At 32.2% G+C, this 24,768-nt stretch overlaps 1 protein-coding gene across 1 annotated transcript; it reads left to right on the top strand.

The window, feature by feature from the left end:
- Positions 1-3,131: 3,131 nt before the first annotated feature.
- On the top strand, positions 3,132-6,701 carry LOC139852826 (uncharacterized). The gene is made up of 5 exons (XM_071842163.1): positions 3,132-3,299; positions 4,495-4,663; positions 5,127-5,225; positions 5,382-5,533; positions 6,268-6,701. The coding sequence occupies exons 2-5, from the start codon at positions 4,505-4,507 to the stop codon at positions 6,653-6,655; spliced, it is 798 nt and encodes a 265-aa protein (XP_071698264.1). The 5' UTR covers positions 3,132-3,299; positions 4,495-4,504; the 3' UTR covers positions 6,656-6,701.
- Positions 6,702-24,768: the final 18,067 nt, after the last annotated feature.

Genomic DNA, 24,768 nt, shown 5'->3' with positions numbered 1-24,768 from the left:
TTTTGTTACAATTGAATTGTTTGAGGAGGCAAATGAGTGAAGAAAGTGTGGCATTGATTCAATGAATTAGCGACGAAAGTAAAACTGTATGTGTGACTAAAGAGAAGTAATTAACGATTCAACCGTTTCAAAGATATTTTTGATGGATTCTGTAGTTGATTGTGATATCTACTTGTCAATCAATAGAAGATATCATTAAAACCCATGGAAATTTTGGTTCTAACATTTTAATGGCGTCTCATTTTTTTATTTTTTTAAAATTTTCCTATTTACATGTCGGAGGTCCTCTTGGAAGCAATATCTCTATCCATAGAACAATGAGAGGGATGACTTTCTCTACTCTTGGGAGTGTTTCACTTCTGGTGGAGAAATGACTTGTCTTTATTTTAGGATAGGGGAAGGATTGTTTACATCTCACCTTCCCCATACTTCACATATGCGGGATTGGGTTTTGTTGTTGTTGTGACAAAACGACCATTTTTCTCGTTTGGACATATATGAGGAGTAGTAATCTAAAAATTGTAATCCACTATATCTTTTAATTGTCCATTGTAGTAGTTCTTATTTTGTTTTATGATGAATGATGATGATGATACATATATAATATATTACAAGTTCTATTAGATACTTCATCCGTTTCAAATCTATTATCCTCAATCAAAAAATAAACAGTTTAATAAAAAGTGATTGTCACATGCATTTTTTGTTTATTTTTCACTATTATCCTTACCTTTTACATATATTTTTAACTTACATATATAAAATAAAAACACAAAATTTTTTTATCACATTATTCTTATCAATTTATGAAAGTGGACAATTGACATCACAAATAGGTATAACTAGTTTTCGAACTCTCGCTTCGCGTCGGGGGTTCGGTTTCAATGTATTTTATTGCGTTTAGTTTGTAAAATTATTTTGTGGTTAACGATGATGTCGTTGAAGCGCAACTCGAGTCGAACTAAAAGGTGTAACCCGTCAAAGATTTAAATGTTATTTTAAATTAACAATATATGTGTATCTCCGCGTTTCGCTATGAGATTGTTGACTTTTAAAAATTTAACGTAATTAAATCGTTATCTTATATTAACACTTCGTATGATTTAAGAGTAGAAGATTTATTGAGATATATCCAAAAAATCACTAAATAATTTAAAAAATAATAATAAGACCCATATGTGTTTGTTGTTAATAGATAAAAATAGTTACGGAGCCTGCGAGTGAAAATTCAATGTGTATGAAAAGTACCCCAAATATTTAGCGTTTTTTAAAAAGAATCCGTTTTGCGTATAGTTAGTGACATTGTGTTCGTAAAATTATTTCAAGTTTAACGATGGTGCCGGGAAAATTTAACTCGTTGCGAACGAGAAGATATGACCCGTTGATTATTTGAGTGGAGTTTATTTAAGATTTTTTATGAAAATGTTAATTTGACACTTTACCCCCTTGTTTGGGGGGGGGGGGGATTTTAATTTTTGAATAAAGTGTGCGAGACTTTTTTAGTGAAATGGAATTTAGTTGAAAAAAGGTGAGAAAGACGAAAATGCCCCTGAAACTGTTCATCATTTTTGTCTAATAGTTAATATAGTCATAGACGATAGAAGTAATTGTTTACCTTAATTAATTTCTAGTGGTTGCTTGAATTATCTTTGATTATTCTACGAAGCAATCGTGTTGATAATGTATTGTAATTTTAGTTGTAAATAACATCTTTAACGACCTGATTCGTTAGTTAACTTTTTGGGTAATGTATAAATAAATAAAAAGTAATGGAAAAGAATTAAACACTTCTACAAAAGTGTCAAAGGTGCATCTTGCTACTTTTATTTAAAAGTTTATCCTTTGAAGATCATTGCGAAAGACCTAACAAATGAAGTAACTTAGCGTTTATTATTTCACACTTTATTAGCTCTTATTTTAACAAATCAACTAAATAGTGCCTCAAGATCTTATTAGACTTAAAAACATCTTTCATTTACAGTCAATCCCTCTTTAATGATAAAAGATCAAGGAGAGTAGTTTGAAAGAGATTATTGTACAAATGATACTCATTAACCTATAAGATATAAGTAGAAAGAAATAATAAGAGTGAAGTGTAACATATTGATCATTGTGCACAATTTACAAATACTTATTTATTATTATTTTTTTAAGAGATTTATACTCTTTCGAAAAGCTACTAGTAGAAATTGTACTCCCTTTGTTCAAAATCTTTTATTTTCAGACAAAAAAACACATAATTTAAGAAAAATTTATTGTCACGTGTAGTTTTTCTTTACAATCAAGTCTTGTACATTTTACTTATCTTCTTGTCTACATATATAAAATAGCCTAATATGGGACTATTATTCTTATTTATTTATAAAAATGAACAATTATTTTGGGATATCCTAAAAAGAAATAACGGACTAAAGATTTGGGACGAATGGACTATATGTTACCAATATACTCTTTCGAAAAGCTACTAGTAGAAATTGTACTCCCTTTGTTCAAAATCTTTTATTTTCAGACAAAAAACACATAATTTAAGGAAAAATTTATTGTCACGTGTAGTTTTTCTTTACAATCAAGTCTTATACATTTTACTTATCTTCTTGTCTACATATATAAAATAGCCTAATATGGGCCTATTATTCTTATTTATTTATAGAAATGAACAATTATTTTGGGATATCCTAAAAAGAAATAAACGGACTAAATATTTGGGACGAATGGAGTATATGTTACCAATGAACTAATAGCTCAGTGGTACCTGTTACGTTAGAAGTTGGGGCTCATCATGTGAAAGTATTTGTCCAAATGGGCGAATGTTCGAGTTTCACCATTTTCAAGGATTCTGACAGATCAATATAATTTTACACAAAGAGTGATGATACACGCTCTTGCCATGCTAGATATTTGGTGGAAGTATTTTACAGGCGTCCGATTCATACGATGTGATTTTGGTGGATTTTAAAAAGAAACACAATGTTTGAATGTCTTTACCGATCTACACATCTGTCAAAATTGTATATGGTCAAAAAAAGCTTTATATAAATCAAAACTTAAGGGGTTCAATTGAATTATCTAAAAGTAAAAGGATGTAAATTTATTATAACATCTTCTAGTTTCCTGGCAAGTCTAGTACAGAGCACGAACCAACCTTAGCCCACAAGCATTTGAAATCCCCAATTTTTTTTATCAGATCTGTTCCTCCGTCGACGACCACCGCCGCTTTCTCCGTCGGCACAGCCACCGTCTCCGCCATCGTATACGTCGGAATCCTATACGTTCATTTCGCTCATCGTATAATTACTCCGGTTCGTTTTCCCCTTTCATTAGTGACTCTCACATACTCCGTATATGTTAATCATCACTTATAAGTTTTATTCCCATATAATAATTATCGATTTGGCTATAAAATTTCACGAATTTTGAAGAATTTGTAGTATTAGATCTCGAATATTGATGTCGTTTGCACTGTTTTTGTTTATTTTTGTGTTGTATAATTTTTTGTGATACTCCATATGATATATCAGATGAACATTTATAATATATAAAGATTAGAGATCTATATGTATATGTAGTTGCTACACCGTGCGTATGAAAATAATGTTCATATATGTATAATACAGTAGTTTGTTTCAAAATAAATGTCCACTTTTTAATATATCATTTTCTGTTTACAATGTTTATAAGAATCTGTGGACATATTTTTAGTTTTTGACTTTTGTGTCTAAAATGTGATATTGGAATGTTTTTTTAGTTTGATTTGCATTTATATTATATGAATAAATTAGGGTGCTTGATTTATTTTAGAGTACTTTTCGACATAGATGATGGTTGTAATCCTAGACCGAAATAGGTAGACTTTTATAATTTGATTACGATAAAGTTTATACCTAATTGTAAGGATTAACAAAATCGAGCACCATAATGTATTCAGATTCGTTTAAAATTTTATACAAATATATTACAAGCTTTTGTAGGAAAACTAGTTTACATGTTAATTTAGTTACAGTTACAAAGAAAAGAAAAAAAAAACATAGATTGTGAAGATGTAAATGTTGTCTACTCAGATGGAGGGAATAAACGCGCCAATTCACACGGGTAGTAGACCAAGTTTGTCATTTTGTTAGATTATGTATCTTTTAGGTGTGTAACAACTGATAAGACCATTTTATGTAATTCACTCTAGTTTATATGCTAACGATATTGGTTAGCCAAACTTGATTATGTGAACTTGGTGTACACTAATTGAGTGTGCATTAATGGACGACAGGCTCTTGGGTAGATTAAAATGTTATATTATTGTTGGGATACTAGATGTATCATGCAAATAAATGGAAGTAATGGTAAATATGTGCAACTTTAGTTGTCTCATAGCGGTAATATATCCATCAACTGTATTGTTGTTTCAATTGCATATGCTGGACATATTCTCGTTTGCGTAAATTATCTGTATGTCCGTACTAGGCATAGTAGTTTTCTCACACATTTTCTCATGTTTATCAGGTCCTTGAATATGTATAACCCAGCTGGGGTGCAAGGACAACCATCAAATACACCGCAAACTCCTTTTGGGAATCCATTTTATGGTGCCAGCTCAGGACTAATCAGAGGTGGACTTGGTGCATATGGCGAAAAAATCTTAGGTTCAAGCTCTGAGTATGTACAAAGTAATGTAAGTAACGTTATAAACAACAGCTTCTACTGTTTAGTTATTTATAGATTGCACATGCCTACTTCCAGAATTATATGTGTCTGTTGATTTTGAGTTCGTGGGAAAAAGGGGCACATAATGGTTTCCAGAGCAATAGAGAGAACATAATTGAACAATAGTACTTAATCTTATACAGATAATGTGAGTAAATATAAGATGATGTCGAAAATGGATATTATTCATAGAATAGGCATATTACGGTAAATTAAACTTTTACATTGTTACGAATTATTTCATTTAAACTTTGAAACTTCTTCTTTTTTGGTATATTAATGAAAACACGACTAATTAATGATGCTCATGTGTTTATATCTTCATATTTTGCTTTAATCTTTATTTTCTATTTCTATGTTAAATGTTAAATTGTGTGATTATAACGTGTGGTCTTTGGTGGCTAGTCGCTTACAGTTTGATTTGTTAACAGATTAGTAGATACTTCTCTGATCCACAATATTATTTTCAAGTCAATGACCACTACGTGAAGAATAAATTGAAGGTCGTTCTATTCCCGTTTTTGCACAGGGTAAGTTCTAGTCCACTATCATCTTAATTTTATTTTTATGAGTTTTTCCCTGTTCGGGACCACTATTATCTCAACTTTCTTCAAAAAAATTTCTTTTATTTAGTTATATAGTCGCTTTGTATCTTATCTATCTTCATATGCTTATACTTTTTCCAGGGTCATTGGACAAGAATTACTGAGCCAGTAGGGGGTAGACTATCGTATAAGCCCCCCATTTACGATATTAATGCTCCCGATTTGTATATCCCGTTAATGGCTTTCGGTACATATGTTGTCCTTGCTGGCTTCTCATTGGGACTTCAAGGGAAGTAAGTACCAGCTTTACCAAACTTATTATTTTTCAATTATGTTGGAGGAAAGGAGGACACAAATTGTAGACTAACCTATAGGGTAGTAACGGGCAAGTGGTTCATTGGTCAGTTTGCTTGTATGGTGCCGAATAGGGTCGACGGGTTGACTAACAACTCCACTGTGTCTAAAGTTTATAAACATAATATGAGTGATAGACTAGGATGTTTAATATGACTACCGTTATTTAAATTCATATTCAAAAGAATTGTGGTTCTTTTTTTAATACAATGATTCATGAGTTTTTTTATTCGATTAAACGTACACTTTACTCCTGACACATTCAACCCAGTTTACAAATTTATATTTTTTGACCTGTTAGAGACGAATCGTAATCTAAATTGACTTCCTAAATAATGATATGAATTTGACACTTCTGGCTGTCTATTTGTAATTCCCAGTTCGTACGTGGCCACGTTGTATACCTAAAATAGAAACGAGGGGAAAATTAGAGGTATTGGACGGGTGGTTCAAGTTACAAGTAATTATTGGTAAATATAACCTCCGATTACCTTTGTTGGTAATTTTTTTTTTTTATAGTAATCGGACCAAAGTTTCTATCTCAATGTGATATCTTTGGTTAAAATTTAACACCGCCGAGCAGTTTTCCTGATCCGCAATAATGTTATTATCATTATAAAATTACGAGCACAAATTCTTTGTTAGTCTCGACCTGACAGTTACTTATTTGCAGGTTCACCCCAGAAGCTTTGAATTGGCTATTCATGAAGGGGGTAGTGGGTTGGTTTTTGCAGGTTTCACTTCTAAAGATGTCGTTATTTTCATTGGGTGGTGCAGAGGCACCTCTGCTAGACATTGTAGCATACGCTGGGTACGCCTTCACTGGATTATGCCTCGCGGTCCTTGGTAGAATCATCGTGCCATACTCCTACTACTTTTTAATGCCTTGGACTTGTCTTTGCATGGGAATCTTCTTGGTGAAAACTATGAAACGGGTCCTGTTTTCAGAGGTTAGAAGTTTCGATTCCAGCAGGCATCATTACCTGTTGCTTTTTATTGCGTTAGCACAGTTTCCGCTCTTCATTTGGCTTGGAAATATTACCGTCAATTGGCTTTTTTAGAATGTGTAGGAAAAGTGTATCGCTTTAAGGCTAATATTTGATGTAACGCCCAATATTTGATGTAACGCCCACTCGTACCATGGAAATTAGCCAACTTTGTTTAAGTTATGATTATGTTTTTTGAGTGCATATAGAATCGTATTTATACACATTGGACGCATGTTGTAGTGAACTATTACTAGGAGGTTCTTTGAGGTGTTGCATAAATTTTAATCTGCAAATGCTAGAGCAAGATCCATTAAACTTGGTTTTACCATCACAGTATAATGTTTTACTTAAAATTAGAAGGTAAGATTTGTGAGGTAGAAGCATAACTGTAATCTGCAATCATGTTTTAAGTTAAATTTTCCCTCTTTAACAAAGGAAAACTTTGCTTTAACAGAAGGGTAACTGTTTGGTTATAAAGTAAAAAGGTAAGTCATGTATGTAGCTATTTTGCCTCAAAAGTCTTAACTACAGAAAGAGGAAATATACATTGCCTGAAGTAGAACACTTCAATTACACATTGTTACTGTCTATTTTAATTCTAATTTTGGCTTGTAAAAATTTGTGAAGGGCATCAATTTTCACCTGTTTAAAAGCTTATGGCACTAGCTACTTATTTCTTCTCATTTTTTTTTTTTTTTAAATTTTTTTTATTTTTAGGCAAAAACACAAACTACAGTATATAACAATCCGGGAAATAGATGAAGCCCATAATACAACAAATATAAGATGCAACAAAGAGACAATGATAAATAATGTTCGAACTCAAAGTACCAACACGGCAACACCCGAGCTCACAACAAACACGAGAACAAAAAATAAATAAACCTTATTGAACAAAGAGAAACACAAAAAACAAAATTAAAGAAAATGAGACCATCTGTAACAATGCGTGATGGAGCCACATTTGATGCAACACGCCATTAACAAGGCGTGTTGCAGGGTATATGGGTGCGGCGTGCTAGAGTGAGCCACGGGACAGGATCGAGCGTGTACAAGGCTTTTTAGCTACGTGTTTGTATGATATCGGTCCAATTTTCAAACGGATATATTTATATCCGTTGTTATTTATATCCGTTCATATTAAATTAAATTTAAAATATATTTATTTTAATAAACTTTTCTATATATACAATATAATCAAACGCAATTTCAACTCACATTTCTATCTTTCACTCATTTTTACTCTTTCAATTTTCTAAACAAAACATCAAACATGGATGCTTATTTAGCTATTGCCGAAGATTCTTCGGACGCCGACGATTTATTATTAAAAGTTATGGGTACGTACGCTGAAGAGCTAGATCAAGTTGATGAAGGCCCAAGTGAAAGACCCCCCACGAGCACTCCGTATGTATCTTCATGGGGATCGTGAAGGTGTTGGAAGGAATCTACGGAGAGACTATTTTTGTGAAACTCCTACGTTTTCTCCTGACAAATTTAAGAGACGTTTCGAATGCACTCGCAATTATTCCTACATATCATACAAGGTATATTCGAATGCTCTCTTAATCCTTTGCCCGCGCACTTTGATTTTTTTTAACAAAGGCCCGACGCTACTGGTCGTCAAGGTTTTAATTTATATCAAAAGTACACATCTGCGTTACGCCAATTGGCATACAGTACAGCAAGTGATATGTTTGACGAATATTTGCATATGAGTGAGCAAACATCATTAATGTGTTTAGACAACTTTTGTTTGTGTGTTACTGATTTGTACCAACAAGAATATCTACGAAAACCAACTGCACACGATATTCAACGATTATATTAAGCGCACGAAGCAAAACATGGTTTTAGAGGAATGCTTGGAAGCATCGATTGCATGCACTGGGAATGGAAGAATTGTCCTGTTGCATGGCAAGGACAATTCACGAGTGGTCATAAAAAGAAACCGTCTCTTATACTCGAAGTTGTAGCTTCGTATGATATGTGGATATGACACGCCTATTTTGGTGTAGCAGGTTCCAACAATGATATCAATGTGTTAAACTGATCACCATTGTTTGATTTTGTTACAGCTCCACATGCACCATTTACCATAAATGGTCGTGAGCAGTGTCGTAGCCACATACAAATTAGGTGGGTCAATTGACCTCACTCAAAAAAAAGGACTCTTGTTCTATATTAAATATGGGGTATGGGGTATAGTTTATGGAATATGTAAATTGACACCATTCAATTTTATCCAAGACCCCACTAGTTCATTCAACAAAACGAAAATATTCAATTCAGTTAATTTTTTGATGATGGGCCTAGGATTCGATCCATTAATCACACAAAGATCGTAGAGGGCAATTATGTTAGAAGATAACTTGATTTATTATATCGGTACTTAATCATGTCTTATTATTTATAATTTTTTGGCTTGTTTGTTTTAGTGTTATTTTCTAACCCCATTCCTCTAAAATCCTGGCTTCGTCACTGGTCGTGAGTACACACACGGTTATTATCTCGCTGATGGTATTTATCCAGATTGAGCTACACTAATTAAGGCATTTTTATCCCCAACTGACGAGCCAGCTGCAAAGTTTACACGGTTTCAAGAAAGTGTACGAAAGGATGTAGAGCGCACATTCGGTGTTCTTCAAGGTAGATTATTCAATATATTACGTGTGCTTGGACGAACTTGGAAAGCGAAAAAAAATGTTCCGCATATTATACGCTTGTATTCTATTGCGCAATATGATCCAAGATGATAACGGTTTTGCTATAACTTCACTCGACGAAGAGTATCTAAGAAATTCAGATAACCAACCGGCTTATGTTAGGAATCAAAATAGTGATCGTGCAACACGAGCTAGGAAAATACGCGACAGAGAAGTGCATAATCAACTTCGGACAGACTTAACCGAGCATATATGGAATCTTCCACCAAATTTTCGACGCACCAACTAGTTTTCTTTATTGTAATCTTTTATTTTAGGACTTTTTAATTATTTTAATCTTTTATTTTTAGGACTTTTTAATTACTGTAATCTTTTATTTTTAGATGTTTTTTAATTATTGTAATCTTTTATTAACTTTAAGTTGTGTTTTTTTAAAATTAATTAGTTATTATAATTACAAAATAACAATATAACTAATTAAACAAAATAAATACTAAAATCAAGAAAATTGAAAAAGAGATAAAAAAAAAAATACCCCACCCCTACCCACGCTCCTCAACACGCCACCAATTATTTACTAGTTTACCAACATATCTATCAAACACATCATTCCTATCCAGCAACACGCCACAACGCCCATCATTGTTAAAGATGGTCTGACCAAAGAGGGTTCTCAAACAGTTTATTTCTTCTCTCGATTCAAAACTATGATATCTTAATTAACTATAAACCATGATATTAAGGGAAATAATTGAAGTATTTAGCTGATTAATTCAGTATGAAACTCATTGCATTGGATCCCTTTAGATTAAAAGCTTTTGTATTTTGTGGGATGAATCATGAGTGAGTTGACAAATTCATATGATGCTTTTGTTTAATATTAAATATTACTGTATATTATTAAAAACATTTAAAGATATAACCACTCTTACTAATGTAATAAATCTTAATATAAATAATACTGGTCAAGGGGATCAAGTCGATCGACCGCTCGAGGCACAAGATTTTCAAGGGGCCAATATTTTATATATACAACACAATCGGAAATTAAGAAACATAGAAATTATCAAACTAATGAAACACAACTAAAACAACAGAAGCGAAATACAATAAGTTCAAAAACAACAATCAAATATCTTTAAAAAAAATCAAAATCCACTAGCATTTTAAGAAGATCCAAAACTAAAATAAATAAATAAATAAAAAGAATTCACGAGATGAGAACAAGGGCCTTTATTTATTGATATGACGTTGGTTGTCGTTTTTTCAAATAACGTATATTATGAGTTAAGGTTTAAGGGCATTTGTTTCCACCTCGTTGTAAGTACTTAAATTTTCGGGACAGATCGTGTTCTTTTTCATTAAAGATAGCCACTGATACCAGGGGCGGATGTATATAGTGCCCAGTGGTGGCACGGGACACCACTGAAATACGCGATGTAGTGGAAATTTTTTGGAGTTTTTAACTAGTGACACCACTGGATAGTGTATATTTTTTTTAGTGACACCATTGAAATAAGACATCTTTGAGGGTTTTAACAGGTGACACCAGTGACTACCAATCCTAGATCCGTCCCTGACTGATACGATCTAATCTAATACTAATGTTTAAAACTTGAGTTAATGATATAAAAACCTACATAAACCTTTTAAATTCAAAACTAATTATTTTCTAAAATTTTAAATATTTACACATGCATTTACGAAATTTAGTATAAATTAAATGTTGACTCACACCATTTAGAGAGATTATATATAAATATAAATATAAATATAAATATATAATATAATCACTTTGAATAGTAAAGAACTAGGTTTAAGTAAGCTTAAATATAAGTTTTACGACTATATTTAATATTCTCCTTATTTGATTATATATATGTTGTTTTGATACTAGTGACCGTATATTATATATATTTTTTTATCCTACATGCAAAATGTGGTCAAGTTTTTAGTCGTTAATGACATTTCCAACTTATCAAACGACAATTAACCAAAAATTACAAAACAGCACCTAAACTATGGTACAATCTACAACTTCTTCAGAAGTTTAACATGTAAAATTATTATTTTATTAAAAAAACTTTAAACAAACTTCACTCAAACTTTTAGCGGACCGTATCTTTCCGCTCGCCACGAGTTAAAATTATAATTTTTACGACACCACCGTTCAACTCGAAATAATTTTACGAACACAAAGCAACTAACTATACGCGAAACGGACACATTTTAAAAAACGCTAAACATTCCGGGCTATCTTTTATACATATATACACATATAATAAACAACCCAAACTAACTACATCATATCGAAGGTTTCGTCCCCCTTTTTTACGCGGTTTTCCTGGCGTTAAAAACGCGTAGGCCATTAGGTACATTAGGTACTAACCACGTGCATGCAAACACACCCGCACCAACGTGTTTTTAATTCTGTAAATATATAACACTACGTTAAATATGAATATGCAATCTGAAAAATCCGCCGCATCGCGCGGACTTATCTTACTAGTTCCGATATTAATTATGCTGTGTTTTGCATTGAATACTAAGAAGAAGAAAAAAAAGTTAAGGTGTAATATTAAGTTACATAAGTAACAAGTTGCGAAAATAGACGTAATAAGACGTCTGTATGTAATCGTTTTATTGGATATTGAAAAGAAACATGTTAAAAAGAAAGAAAAGTAAGCTCTAATTTGGCCGTTTTGGCTTGGTGGCCACTACTAAAGAGTAGTGGATGAACATTACTTCAACTCATATAACATACTCATGCAAAGATAATTAAAAGTATATTTTGTTATAAAATATCTAGATTGTGTTATAAAATATCTAGATTGGATGTTAATTTTATTATTATTATATTTCTTGCATAGTAATATTTTATACTATAAATAGATATGTATGGTAACCATTTAAGGTGTACCATTTCTCATGAAATATCAATATCAATATTTCTTCTCTCCTTCTTCTCTCTTTTTCTCTCTTTGTTCTTATAACCATTAAAGGTAGTTATAAGCTTACTGAATTATAACACGTTATCAGCACGAAAAGCTTAGTGTAATCAAAGGATATCTCAAACGATTACGAGTCACTAATCAAGGTATGAAATTATTAATAATTTTCAGACTCGAATATATCAAATTTTGGACTACTAACATTTATATTTATGTTATTTAAGTTATATATGGTCGGTTATACCACCTGAATTATATTTCTATAATCTAACTTTTACTAACTTCACTAACATTTATATTTATGTTAAGTTATATATGGTCGGTTATACCGCCTGAATTATATTTTATGTAATCTAACTCTTATTAACTTCACTAACATTTATATTTATGTTAATAAGACCTCATGATTGTACGCAACACGTCATTTGACAACACGGTACTTTATGTACGCAACACGTCATTTGACAACACGGTACCATGGGTCGAGATTAATTCCGATCAATACGAATACAATGGAGTCTTTATATGTTATCTAACATTTATGATTACTTATGCAATTAATCATTATTTATTTCATGCATACTAATGTTTATTCTTAAAATTTAAGGGTGGGCTAAATCTACCCATCATTTTTACTGGTTCTACCCGGTCAACGTTAAATTCATAACACTCCATACTAATTTTCTTTCCCCATAAAAGTCCGATTTACCCAAGAAACTTTAAACACCAAATTCAAACATCTTTTTATTTAAAAAAAAAAAAAAAAAAAAAAAGCAAACAACGTATTAATATAAGACTCAGCTATAGCCTGTACATACATAAAGATTTACAAAACATCTTTAAAAACCACCTTCGGCCTCCACATCCGGACATCACCTGCGGCCAACAGTTACGGCCCCCACCACTGCTAGCACCACCTCCAACCATCATCTCCGACCACCACATGTAGAGCTCGTCTGACGTCTGACACGGATGAATTTAGTCTTGGTGAGTTTGTTAAAAGATTTCAAGTTTAATGGTGGTGGTGGTGACATCTAAGTTGTCCGGAAACGAAAGCAATCGAGATTAAAAGATTGTGGTGGTTTTGGGTTCTGAAGGGAGAAAAAGATTATGGTGATTTGATTTCGATGAGAGAAAAAAAAAAAATGCAGCAATTTTTATTTTTATTTTTTGATATTTCAAGATTTAAAAGTTAATCTTTTAATTTATTTTTTTGTAGTAACCGAGATTTGCGTAAACGAGGTTAATCAGATGTGGGTAGGTTTAGCAATGCCCAAAATTTATTATTTATGCAACAACAATAACAATACCCAATCCCACCCATGTGGGGTATGGGAGAGGTGAGATGTAGACAATCATTCCCCTATTCGAGAATAAAGAGAAGTCATTTCTCCACCCAGAATGAAAACACTCTCAAAAGTAGAAAAAGTCATCCCTCTCTCTATTCGACGGATAGAGAGATTGCTTCCGAGTGGACCTCCGGCCAATAAGTAAAAAAAAAAAAATTAAAAATAAAATAAAACTAAAAATAAATTGAGACGTCATGAAAATAGTAAAATCAAATTTCCATGGGTTTTATATCCTGACTGTATATAACATTAAAAATAAAAATCGTTAAAGAAAAGAAAACATGAGACTCACATTTAACAGTTGCAAACAAGATAAAGCTGTCTTGGCTACAATAATCAATGTAGCATCAAATGTAAGATTATTGGCCCACTAAGAAATATTACATCTCAATGTGTGACTGATTAGAAATTCATCATCAAAGACCCCTATTTTATAGTGTTGATACATGTATTGTACATATCGCCAAGTTTTAACTGAACATTCTAAGTTACACAAAATCGTCTCTGTAAGTACTTCACAATATCTCTATAAGTGAAACATAAATTAATCAAAAGTCAGCAAGCTAGCACAAGGCCTCAAAATGGTAAAAGGCATAACCATATAATATTTGCCTGTTCGAGCCTGAATTTTATGGCATTTTCCTTCTTAATCACATGATTCACATCTTCAACCCTCCTCTAAAAATCATGGGTCCAAAGGTTGTACAACCCAAGAAACTTTAATTAGTTTGTAAAGATGGAACATGTGATAAAAGAGAAGAGGGTTTTGATGAATTAGTTTGTGACAAAAATAGACGGAGGAAGTGAGAAATTAAATTACATTTTAAATAAGATTAATTAATCTGTGTTTTCTTTTTATACTAAACGCAGACTCTGTACTTGAGAAAATGAGAGAAAGAGAAACGGTAAGAAATAGAAATTTATAAAAATTGTCTTGTGTTGTAATATGCTAAAGTCAATATTGGATCACAATTTTACTATTTCACCTAACATAAATGATTGAAGAGTGCGGATGTATAGTACAATTTTAGTAGTACAAATATGCACTCAGTTGTAAAGGATATGGTGCACATTCATCATTCAATAGTATCTTTACTCCTTCTTTATTATTAATCACAAATTGAGCAATGGACTACTAAAAGGTAGTTATGAACTTCTGATATATATCATAATGGATATGATTATCAGTCAATGATAATCGAAAATGAGAAATACCTATGTAGCACCGAAAAACGCATATGATGAAAATCGCAACGCATATGATTAAAAGCGCATATGGTGAAAAAGATATATGATGAAAAGCACATATGGTGATTAATGAAAAGCACATTGAGAAAGAATCACCAATGTTTCTTAAAAGAATTCAAGGTTATATATATGGACCAATTCATCCATCATGTGGATCATTTTGATATTTCATGTTTCTAATAGACGCATCTAGCGGATGGTCTCATGTTTGTGTGTTATCAAGCCATAATATGGCATTTGCAAAGTTTCTTGCACAAATTATTAAATTGAGAACACGTTATTCTGATTACACCATTAAAAAGGATGAGACTTGATAATGCTGGTGAGTTAACATCTCAAACATTTAATGATTATTATATGTCTACATGGATTGTTGTTGAACATCCAGTTGCTCATGTGCATACACAAAATTGGTTTAGCTGAATCAATAGATAAACGCTTGCAGCTAATAACTAGATAATTGGTAATAAGTACAAAACCCTCAATATTTATATGGAGACATGTAAATTTACATAATGCAACATTAATTCGCATTAAACCAAGTGCAAGTCATAAAAATTCTCCATTATTAACTTAAGTTTGGTCGAGAGCCAAATATTTTCCATCTTAGAACATTTAGTTGTGCAGTTTATGTTTCTATCGCACCACCACAACACACTAAAATGGGTCCTCAAAGGAGGATCGGAATATAAGTTGGATATGAAACATATTCAATTATAAGATATATTGAACCCATGACGGGTGATGTTTTTACAGCACGTTTTGCTGATTGTCATTTTAAAAAAAATTATTCTCTATATTAGAGGGAGAAATGAAAAATAAAGAAAAAGATGTTTCATGATGTGAGCATCAATTAAGGTATATAGAACTCGCACAAAAGAATGCGAAACGAAAGTTAAAAAAATAATGCATATGCAAGAACTTGCAAATTAATTACTTTATGCATTTAAAGATATAAAAAGAGTGACTAAATAATATATAATAGCAGGAAATGCTCCGGCTCGAATTGAAATTCCAAAAGCTGGCAATAATGTCACTCATGAGTATTTGCCACGTTTGAAACGTGAAAGACCAATTGGTTCCAAAGATAAAAATCCTCGAAAAGGAAAATCAGCTGATAATGAGGTAAAAGAAAGTGTTCAAGAAGAACCACAAATCAATATTCCTTCTGCAGAGGATATTGATAAATGTAAATACTAAAATTGCGATAAATTATGCAATATTATGGAACCGAAATGAAATTAAAATCTCTATGAGATATTTTCATATAATGTTACAATGACATCATGAATAAAGATGATGATCTAGAACTAAAATTTGTCATTGAATATACAAAATGGACATGATTGAGCTCAATGGAAAGGAGCAATACGAGCTGAATTAGAATCGCTCGATAAAAGAAAAGTTTTCGGATTAATCGTTATCACTTTTAAAGATGTGAAACATATGGGATACAAATGAATTTTTATCCGAAAAAGAAATGTGCAAATGAAGTTACAAGGCAAAACTAGACTTGTAACTCAAGATTTCCCACAAAGACCAGAAATGAATTATGAGAAAAGCTTATCCTCCTGTAATGGATACAATTACTTATTAGATACTTAATCAACCTAGTAGTTACTTAAATGCATCTCATGGATGTTATAACTACTTATCTGTATGGATCATTTGATAGTGATATATATGAATATACCTGAAGGGTTTATGGTATCATAAGCATCTAATGCAAAACTCAAAGAAATGTATTCCATTTAATCACAAAGATTTTTATATGGGTTGATACAATAGTATAACTGATTAAGTGATTACTTGATAAGAAAAGAGTATACATATAAACTTATTTGCACGTGTGTTTTATAAAAACAATGTTCGGATATGTGATCATAGTTGTTTATATTAATTATCTTAAATAAAGAAATCTATGAAGCCATTCAATTTCTAAAGAAATATTTTTGAAATGGAAAAATCAAGTATTACGTTGATTTACATATTGAGCATATGACTAATGAATTACTTATACATCAAATAACTTATACAGAAAAGATTTTAAAACATATGGACAAGACAAAAACCATTTAGTTTTCCTATAGTTGTCAGATCTCAATATTGATACTAATCCATTCTCTAGTAGATCATGAAAATCTTCTTCTCATAAGTTCCATATTTTAGTGCAATTGAGGCTCTTATGTATCTTACAAATTGTACAAGACCTGACATTTCTTTTGCAGTTAATTTGTTGACAAGGTTCAGCTCAACCCCTACAAAAAGACATTGAAATGGGATCAAGCAGATATTTTGATACCCTTGAGGAACTGCTGATTTAAAATTATTTATTCTAACGCTTAAAAACAAGATTTGGTTGATTATGTATATGCAGGTCATCTATTAAATCCTCATAAAGATAAATCTCAAACTCAGTATGTATTCCTAAATGGAGGTACCACAAAATCATGGCGTTCTTAAAACAAACACTTGTTGCAACATCATCAAATCATGACGAAGTGATTGCATTATATGAAACTACTCGAAAATGTGTTTGGTTGAGATCAATGACACAAATCATTATTGATTCTTGTGGACTAGAACGCTATAAAAGACTAACAACTATCTTCACCAACAACTATATATGAAGATAATGCAGCTTGCACAATGCAAATGAAAGAAGAGTATCAAAAGTGACTGAACAAAATATAAATACTGACGAGGCGCCAAAGCCATAGACGGTCTTAACGGTCATAAGTTTGATGGAAAAGAATAGTATGTTGGTAAGGCTCAGAAAAGACTACAATGGAATAGGAATTGAAACAAGGATTTGAGCAAACCATGAAGGAGACTGTAGACAAATCACAAGGGCTAAACTTGTACATAAAAGATTTAGATGATACAGTTTCAGATGAAAAACCTCAGATTCTTCTCATATACTCAAGATCTCGTAAAAGACAACCAGATTAAAATGAGATACGTTCAATCAACAACTCTGCTGATCTTTATACCAAAGCACTGCCAACTGCTATTTTCAGAACACACGTTCATAATATTGGCATGAGACATGTTCAGAAGATGTAACAACTCAGGCGTTGCCTATTTGAGGGGGAGTCAACTCTATGCTGCACTCTTTTTCCCTTAGCTAAAGTTTTATCCCAATGGGTTTTCTTTAGCAAGGTTTTTAACGAGGCAGTAATAGTTATTCTCTAATAAAATTGTCATCCAAGGGGGAGTGTTATAAAATATCTAGATTGTGTTATAAAATATCTAGATTGGATGTTAATTTTATTATTATTATATTTCTTGCATAGTAATATTTTATACTATAAATAGATATGTATGGTAACCATTTAAGGTGTACCATTTCTCATGAAATATCAATATCAATATTTCTTCTCTCCTTCTTCTCTCTTTTTCTCTCTTTGTTCTTATAACCATTAAAGGTAGTTATAAGCCTACTGAATTATAACATATTTTTCTTTTTTCTTTTTTTCCTCCTGTTAAAATGTCCAGATAAAATGTTATGATTAAATTTATAAACTTTACCAATTCAGAAAATATATCAGATCTATCAGTTAAATGTTTATTAATTAACTAAAATATAAAATTAACACGATGAAATAATTAAGGGCAAATGTATAAAAGTATATACATTTCTAACGTTACTGTGATGACCCGGAAATTTCTGACCAAATTTAAACTTTATCTTTAAATGATTTAATGTTTTCGACACGATAAGCAAAGTCTGTTAAACTGAATCTCAAAATTTTGAACTATTCAAATATCTTTCGGTTGTTCTCGACGATTCGCGAACAATTATATGTAAATAGATACATATACTATAACTTGAAAACGTAACAAAGTGTTAAGTAAACGATACTGTGCATTAAACTTATTGGTTTGATTATCTGATTGATATATTTTACTACGAAGTTAAAATGTTATGTTAAACGATTGAATTAAAAGATATTTACTGAGTCCTTTAAGGATTATGATATTATTACGAGTCTCTGTTGTGAGGTACACATTGATTTAAGAAATTATTCCTTTTTAACGGTATTCGAAATATATGATAAAGTATTTGTTTAAATAACGTAATTTGGACACATACAATAATAAGAAATATTAACTGTTAGAATTAAAGCTATGAATAACTTGCGATGTGTAATTTAAAACGTGTTTATTAATATTAAAAATATATATTAAAATGATTAAATATAATATTTAACTAGATATAAAACGTTTTGGATTTGGATATACTTGATTAAATAACGAGACATTGATTTATAAAAGTAAATGACCAAAACACTCAAATGTATAAATTATATTTCGAGTGATATAGTTTAGGGATAATTTAAGACTATATTTTGACAAAGGTACGTATCCCAAAACGTAAAATGCAAGTTTTCTCAGTATACGAAAGGACGATCGAAAAACCGGAACCGGGACAGAAGTTGAGTGACAACGTACGACTTATCGGGACGAAAATTACAAGTTAACTATGAACATGAATTTAATATAATATATAATTAATTATATAAATTATTTATTATATTTATATTATAATATTATGTCGACAAGCTAGTGTACAAAAGAGATGTGAGCTGTCCAGGCAGGCCATGCGATCGCATGACATTTGCACTAGAAGCCCATGCGATCGCATGGGCATCAGATTCAGAAAACATTATAAAAGCTCGCGAGTTCAGTTGTTTGTCACACACACATATTTATTTATATTACTTCCTCCGCATTTAAATTATTATTATTATTATTATTATTATTATTATTATTATTATTATTATTATTAAGATTAATATTATTATTAATCTTATTAATTATTATTATTATTAATTATTAATTAGTAATATACATAAAATACTACGACGAGGTTATGAGCGTGTCACTTTCAAAAATGGGTTTTTGAGCGGGATAAAGTTAAGGAAATTATGGGTTATAGCTATGGAGGTTATGGGTAATGTTCATGGGTATTATTTACAAGTCAAACCTATTGTTTATCATATTCGTTGCGTCTACGTACTTTCCTGCAATATGAAATCATAATATTGATACGTAAGCATTCATATCTTATCTTTTATATATTAATTGTGTATCCATGTCTAGTGCTCGAGTATATATGTTTAGGCATGCCAGTATGCTAAATTTCGTCGTTAAACGGTTTAAATTGAATCACGAATTAAATACATATATTACTAGTAAAAGGTATATGATATACATGTTTTTGGAAATCTAACGAAAAATCAATAACTTTTCATTTAGATATCGAATAAGTTCGATGAACGGATTAAAAGATATGATCAACTGAATTATGATTGACGTTAATTGAAATTGCTTTTGAATCTGCAATTAAGATTTAAACAACTTGTTTACAAGATTGATAAAATGGATTTTTAAATATTACCAGCCGAGTAAATGAATCCTTATATAAGGTACGTCTCGTTTGTTGAACTATTGTCAAAATTGACTTTTTGAAACGACTTTGGATAACTTTTGTATGTCGATCTCGAGCATTAGGATTGTGATACACTATGACCAGACCTAGCTTGATAGACATTTATTGACCAACATATGTTCTCTAGGTTGAGATCTACGATTATTTGATATTCCGAGTTTCGATCACATTACGATGAACAACTTTATGTGCTGCTAAGGTGAGTTTCATTGCTCCCTTTTTAATTGCTTTTGAAATATATTTTTGGGCTGAGAATACATGCACTTTACTTAAACGCAATGGATACAAGTATATACTTAATTCTACACTGAGTTTAAACCGAAAATCCCTTAGCTTTGGTAACTAGTAACTGCCAGTACATAGGATATGGACTGGTGGGCGCGAATAACAGTATATGGATCCATAGGGCTTGACATCCCCGTTCGAGCTAGAGTGCTAGCCTTTTAACGGACGTGTGTTATTTGAGTTTAGGACACGTTGGTTTGCGTGTATTAAAACGAATGGGGTATTTATCATTATAACGTTAAAGTTTAGTTACCAGGGTGCTCTGTTATGTAGAATCTTTTGATAAACGTTTCTGGATGAAACAACTAAATTCTTGTGATCCACTTTTATATACAGATTATGCGAAACACTAAAACTATGAACACACCAACCTTTGTGTTGACACTTGTTAGCATGTTTATTCTCAGGTTTCCTAGAAGTCTTCCGATGTTTGCTTATATGTTAGACAAGCTATGTGCATGGAGTCTTATATGGCATATTTTTCAAGGAAACGTTGCATTCACCAAATCATCACCATCTATCTTATTTTGACTGCATTGTCAACTGAAGTATTGTTGTAAACTATTATATTACGGTGATTGTCTATATGTAGAAATCATCAGATATCGAAAACCTTTGATTTAAATATTCATTTATGGGGTGCCTTTTCAAAAGAATGCAATGTTTACAAAACGTATCATATAGAGGTCAAATACCTCGCAATGAAATCGATGAATGACGTGTTCGTCCATATGGATTTGGAGCGATCGTCACAGTTGGTATCAGAGCGTTGGTCCTAGTGAACCAGGTCTTGCATGAGTGTGTCTAACTGATAGTTGTTAAGATGCATTAGTAAGTCTGGACTTCGACTGTGTCTGCATGTCAAAAGTTTTGCTTATCATTTCTTATCGGAAATTACCTGTCTATCATCTTAAGTCTAAACGCGTCTTATTGCATTGATTGCATAGATAGTGTATAGACCAAATTTCATATCTTAGCATATCTGTTACTGTCAACTTTACCTGACAGCTTTCGAAAATTTCTCCATAATTTACGGGATCCCTTGTACTATATATTGGTATTCTATGTAATTAGAATATCATCCGATACCCAAAAATCATTTCATACCAAAAATCCTTTATCTAATCGTGTAAGATGAATCCCGTATCTAGTTCAAATTTCTTAAACTCCGACAGCTATTCCGATATGGATATTCACCTGAATTCCGAAGACAGTGTAACCGGAATGGATCAACCAATTAGCTATCATCTATTCTGGATGAATTGGGGATGGGTTCGTAGTCTACTTAATTATTGGAGACAAGAAGAAGGTGATCCATTCCATCCACCACATTGCCCTCTTGGCGAAGAACCTGAAGCACTTACCGGCGAACCTGTTCGTAATACCATTTTCTTTCTCATCTCCAGAATATCTCGTCATGATCATATACTCTCTCAAATTCTGGATCTTATTCATCCGCTCGTCCGAACCGCCAATCATCCCGGTGTAGTAGAAGAAGTCAACGAGCTTCGCGCTAGGGTAGTGGCTTTGGAGAATACGGTGCAAAGGTTACAAGCACCAGCAGCATCACCGGCATCAACAGTACCACCGACAACAACACCAACAGTACCATTACCACCATCAACAACATCCGCACCGCAAGCCTCAACATCACAATATATACCTTGAACATCAACATCATACGCATCGTAGTTACCAAGAAATACCAGCAACAATAACCGATGAAGTATTAACTCATTTCCCCTGAAGAAATTTTATGTATATTTAATATATATGAATTTTGAAATCAAAATAAATCTTTTCGTGCTAAGCTATTACGTGTGAATCTTAACTGGTAGGTACTACTCGGTTAGTTCATATTACTAATATGCAATGATGTACATCCTTCGTTAACAACATAACCTTTGTTAACTACAATCTCTGTTTCAACTCAATGAATTCCATTTCATAATAAACCAAGTGTATTATTCAATTACATAATTGATTTTACATTTTCATTCTCGATGTACTCGAAACTTTCTAGAAAACATCATTTGCACCTTGCGAAGTTTACAAGAATTCCACAAGCATCAACACCAAGGAATATCAATAAGAATAAATAATGAAGTATTGATTTTATTAGTGAAATATTCCACGAAAATTATATGATCTTTAAATGTTTTAGAGAATAATCATTTCTAAGTCAAGCCTAAAATCAAATGGGTTTAATATGATATTAACTCATTAAATCTGTATTGCGTCTGAAGAAAATATACATACATATATTTTCATAAAGACTGTAATGAAAATTCTTTTGTACAAAATATTAATTGTGAAATTTTTAACGGGTAGGTAATACTCGGGAAATATATAAGTTCACAATTAATACATTGTACATTCTTCAACTTTGATTCACAAATCTATTAATCATGCTCACAACGATATACAATCGTTTTCATACAAATTCAATTACATATTGTGATATTGACGGATCAGAATCCAAGTCATAACTCTGAACCGGTGACATCATTCTTAGATCTCTACATCTTTCAAAGCTATACTTTAACTTTAAATCTGTGCAAGATCCATTAGCATTGTTTTTACCGAAAATAACCTTGCAATTCCTTTTCAAAATGAAACAACCCAACCCGTATTCCATACGATAATTTTTTTTTTATAATACACATTTATGCGCCAATTAAATATGTAAACCACAAGTTCCATTTAAACATACATCAATTTAAATGTTTACAAAAGGCACGAAAGCCATTAATTAAGTTTAATACAAGTTTGACCCACTACAAGGATAGTTTATAATCCAAACGACCTCGAGCATGGTTTGGGGCTAAACTACCCAAAACGTTAGGCCAACTTCAAAAGCTAACACTAAAAGCACCCCCGACAACATAAGCGGGAGACCACTAGTCCAAACGTATGCCCTTACACTTGTCCAAGCCGGAACCTATAAAATGGTAAACAACGAGAGGGTAAGCAATGCTTAGTGAGTGCAACAATTATACATACATATATATAACCTACTTACTTGCAAACCCTCACCAAATCCGCATACATACTAGTTACATAATCAGCATACCCTTCACATGTATAACGCTAAGTACCACGATAACAAGACTGGTATAACAATAGCATATAACACAACAATACAATATGCTAAACACAAATATAACAATGATGTTCACAACATCCATAGTACTCAAGATCTCAAGGCTAGCCCAACGAATGGTATCGTCAACATCGAACTTAAACCCCATTCGCCTACATTAATGTGGTATCGTCAACACCGAACTTTAAACCCACATATGAGGTATCGTCAACATCGAACTTTAAACCCTCATCAACTCACTACAATAGTCGTATGGCATCGTCAACATCGAACTTTAATTCCATACGTGAGGTATCGTCAACAACGAACTTTAAACCCCCATCACAACACAATATACTCTAGTGTATGGTATCGTCAACAACGAACTTTAAACCCACACCCCACAAGTAAATAAATTATATACATACACATATAATTATTCCACTCACCTTGTCACAAGGATGATGATTTAGCACTTCCGAGCTTCAACGCAATGTACCTAAATCATTAAGTGCACATTCAATTTCACAACTAGTGGGATTTACCACAATACTCCCACTTGAGCATTTAATGACCCAATTTGCATTAAATGACTCGACTACACACAACCACCCATAAATGCCCAAGGCTCGACTTTAATCACTAAGACTAGTGAATTAAAGTCTATTAACTTCAATTAACACAAAACTTAAGGTAATCCATACCCATTTCAACTAATTAGGTTAACTAGTACATTTTGACCCATTTTATAACACTTAAACTCACAATCAAGTCAAACTCGCCCATTAACACCTCTTTCATAATTCTTAAAGTGCATTAGTGGCTAACAACACCAATTGACACTTACAACCTCAAATCACAAGGCCAAAACCCTATATTGTGGCTATTAGGGTTTCATTACAACACATAACCCAAACTCGCCCTTTTTACCACTAAATGAGTCTTACAAATCACTAGTACCCAAAACCCTAGTCATTAACCAATAAAAACTCAAACTTAGAGTTAGAACTTACCGAGACTATCAACGCGTAGCTAGAGACACAAGGAACAACTTTAAATCTCGCTCCTAGGTTTGATTCACAATCTCCAACTTCAAATCTCAAGATCAAGCTAGGTGGGTTTTGTGTTTTGGGAGAGAAATAGGAAAGA

The sequence above is a fragment of the Rutidosis leptorrhynchoides genome, chromosome 6 (genome assembly GCF_046630445.1).
Source record: "Rutidosis leptorrhynchoides isolate AG116_Rl617_1_P2 chromosome 6, CSIRO_AGI_Rlap_v1, whole genome shotgun sequence".
NCBI classification, from domain to species: domain Eukaryota; kingdom Viridiplantae; phylum Streptophyta; class Magnoliopsida; order Asterales; family Asteraceae; genus Rutidosis; species Rutidosis leptorrhynchoides.
Note: the sequence above shows the minus strand (reverse complement) of the source record. Positions and strands in the feature narration are given on the sequence as shown.

Coding starts and splice junctions, on each gene's coding strand:
- LOC139852826 (XM_071842163.1), top strand. CDS start 4,505: ATGTATAACCCAGCTGGGGTGCAAGGACAACCATCAAATACACCGCAA. Junction 4,664..5,126: donor CTGAGTATGTACAAAGTAAT/GTAAGTAACGTT, acceptor ATTTGTTAACAG/ATTAGTAGATACTTCTCTGA. Junction 5,534..6,267: donor TCATTGGGACTTCAAGGGAA/GTAAGTACCAGC, acceptor ACTTATTTGCAG/GTTCACCCCAGAAGCTTTGA.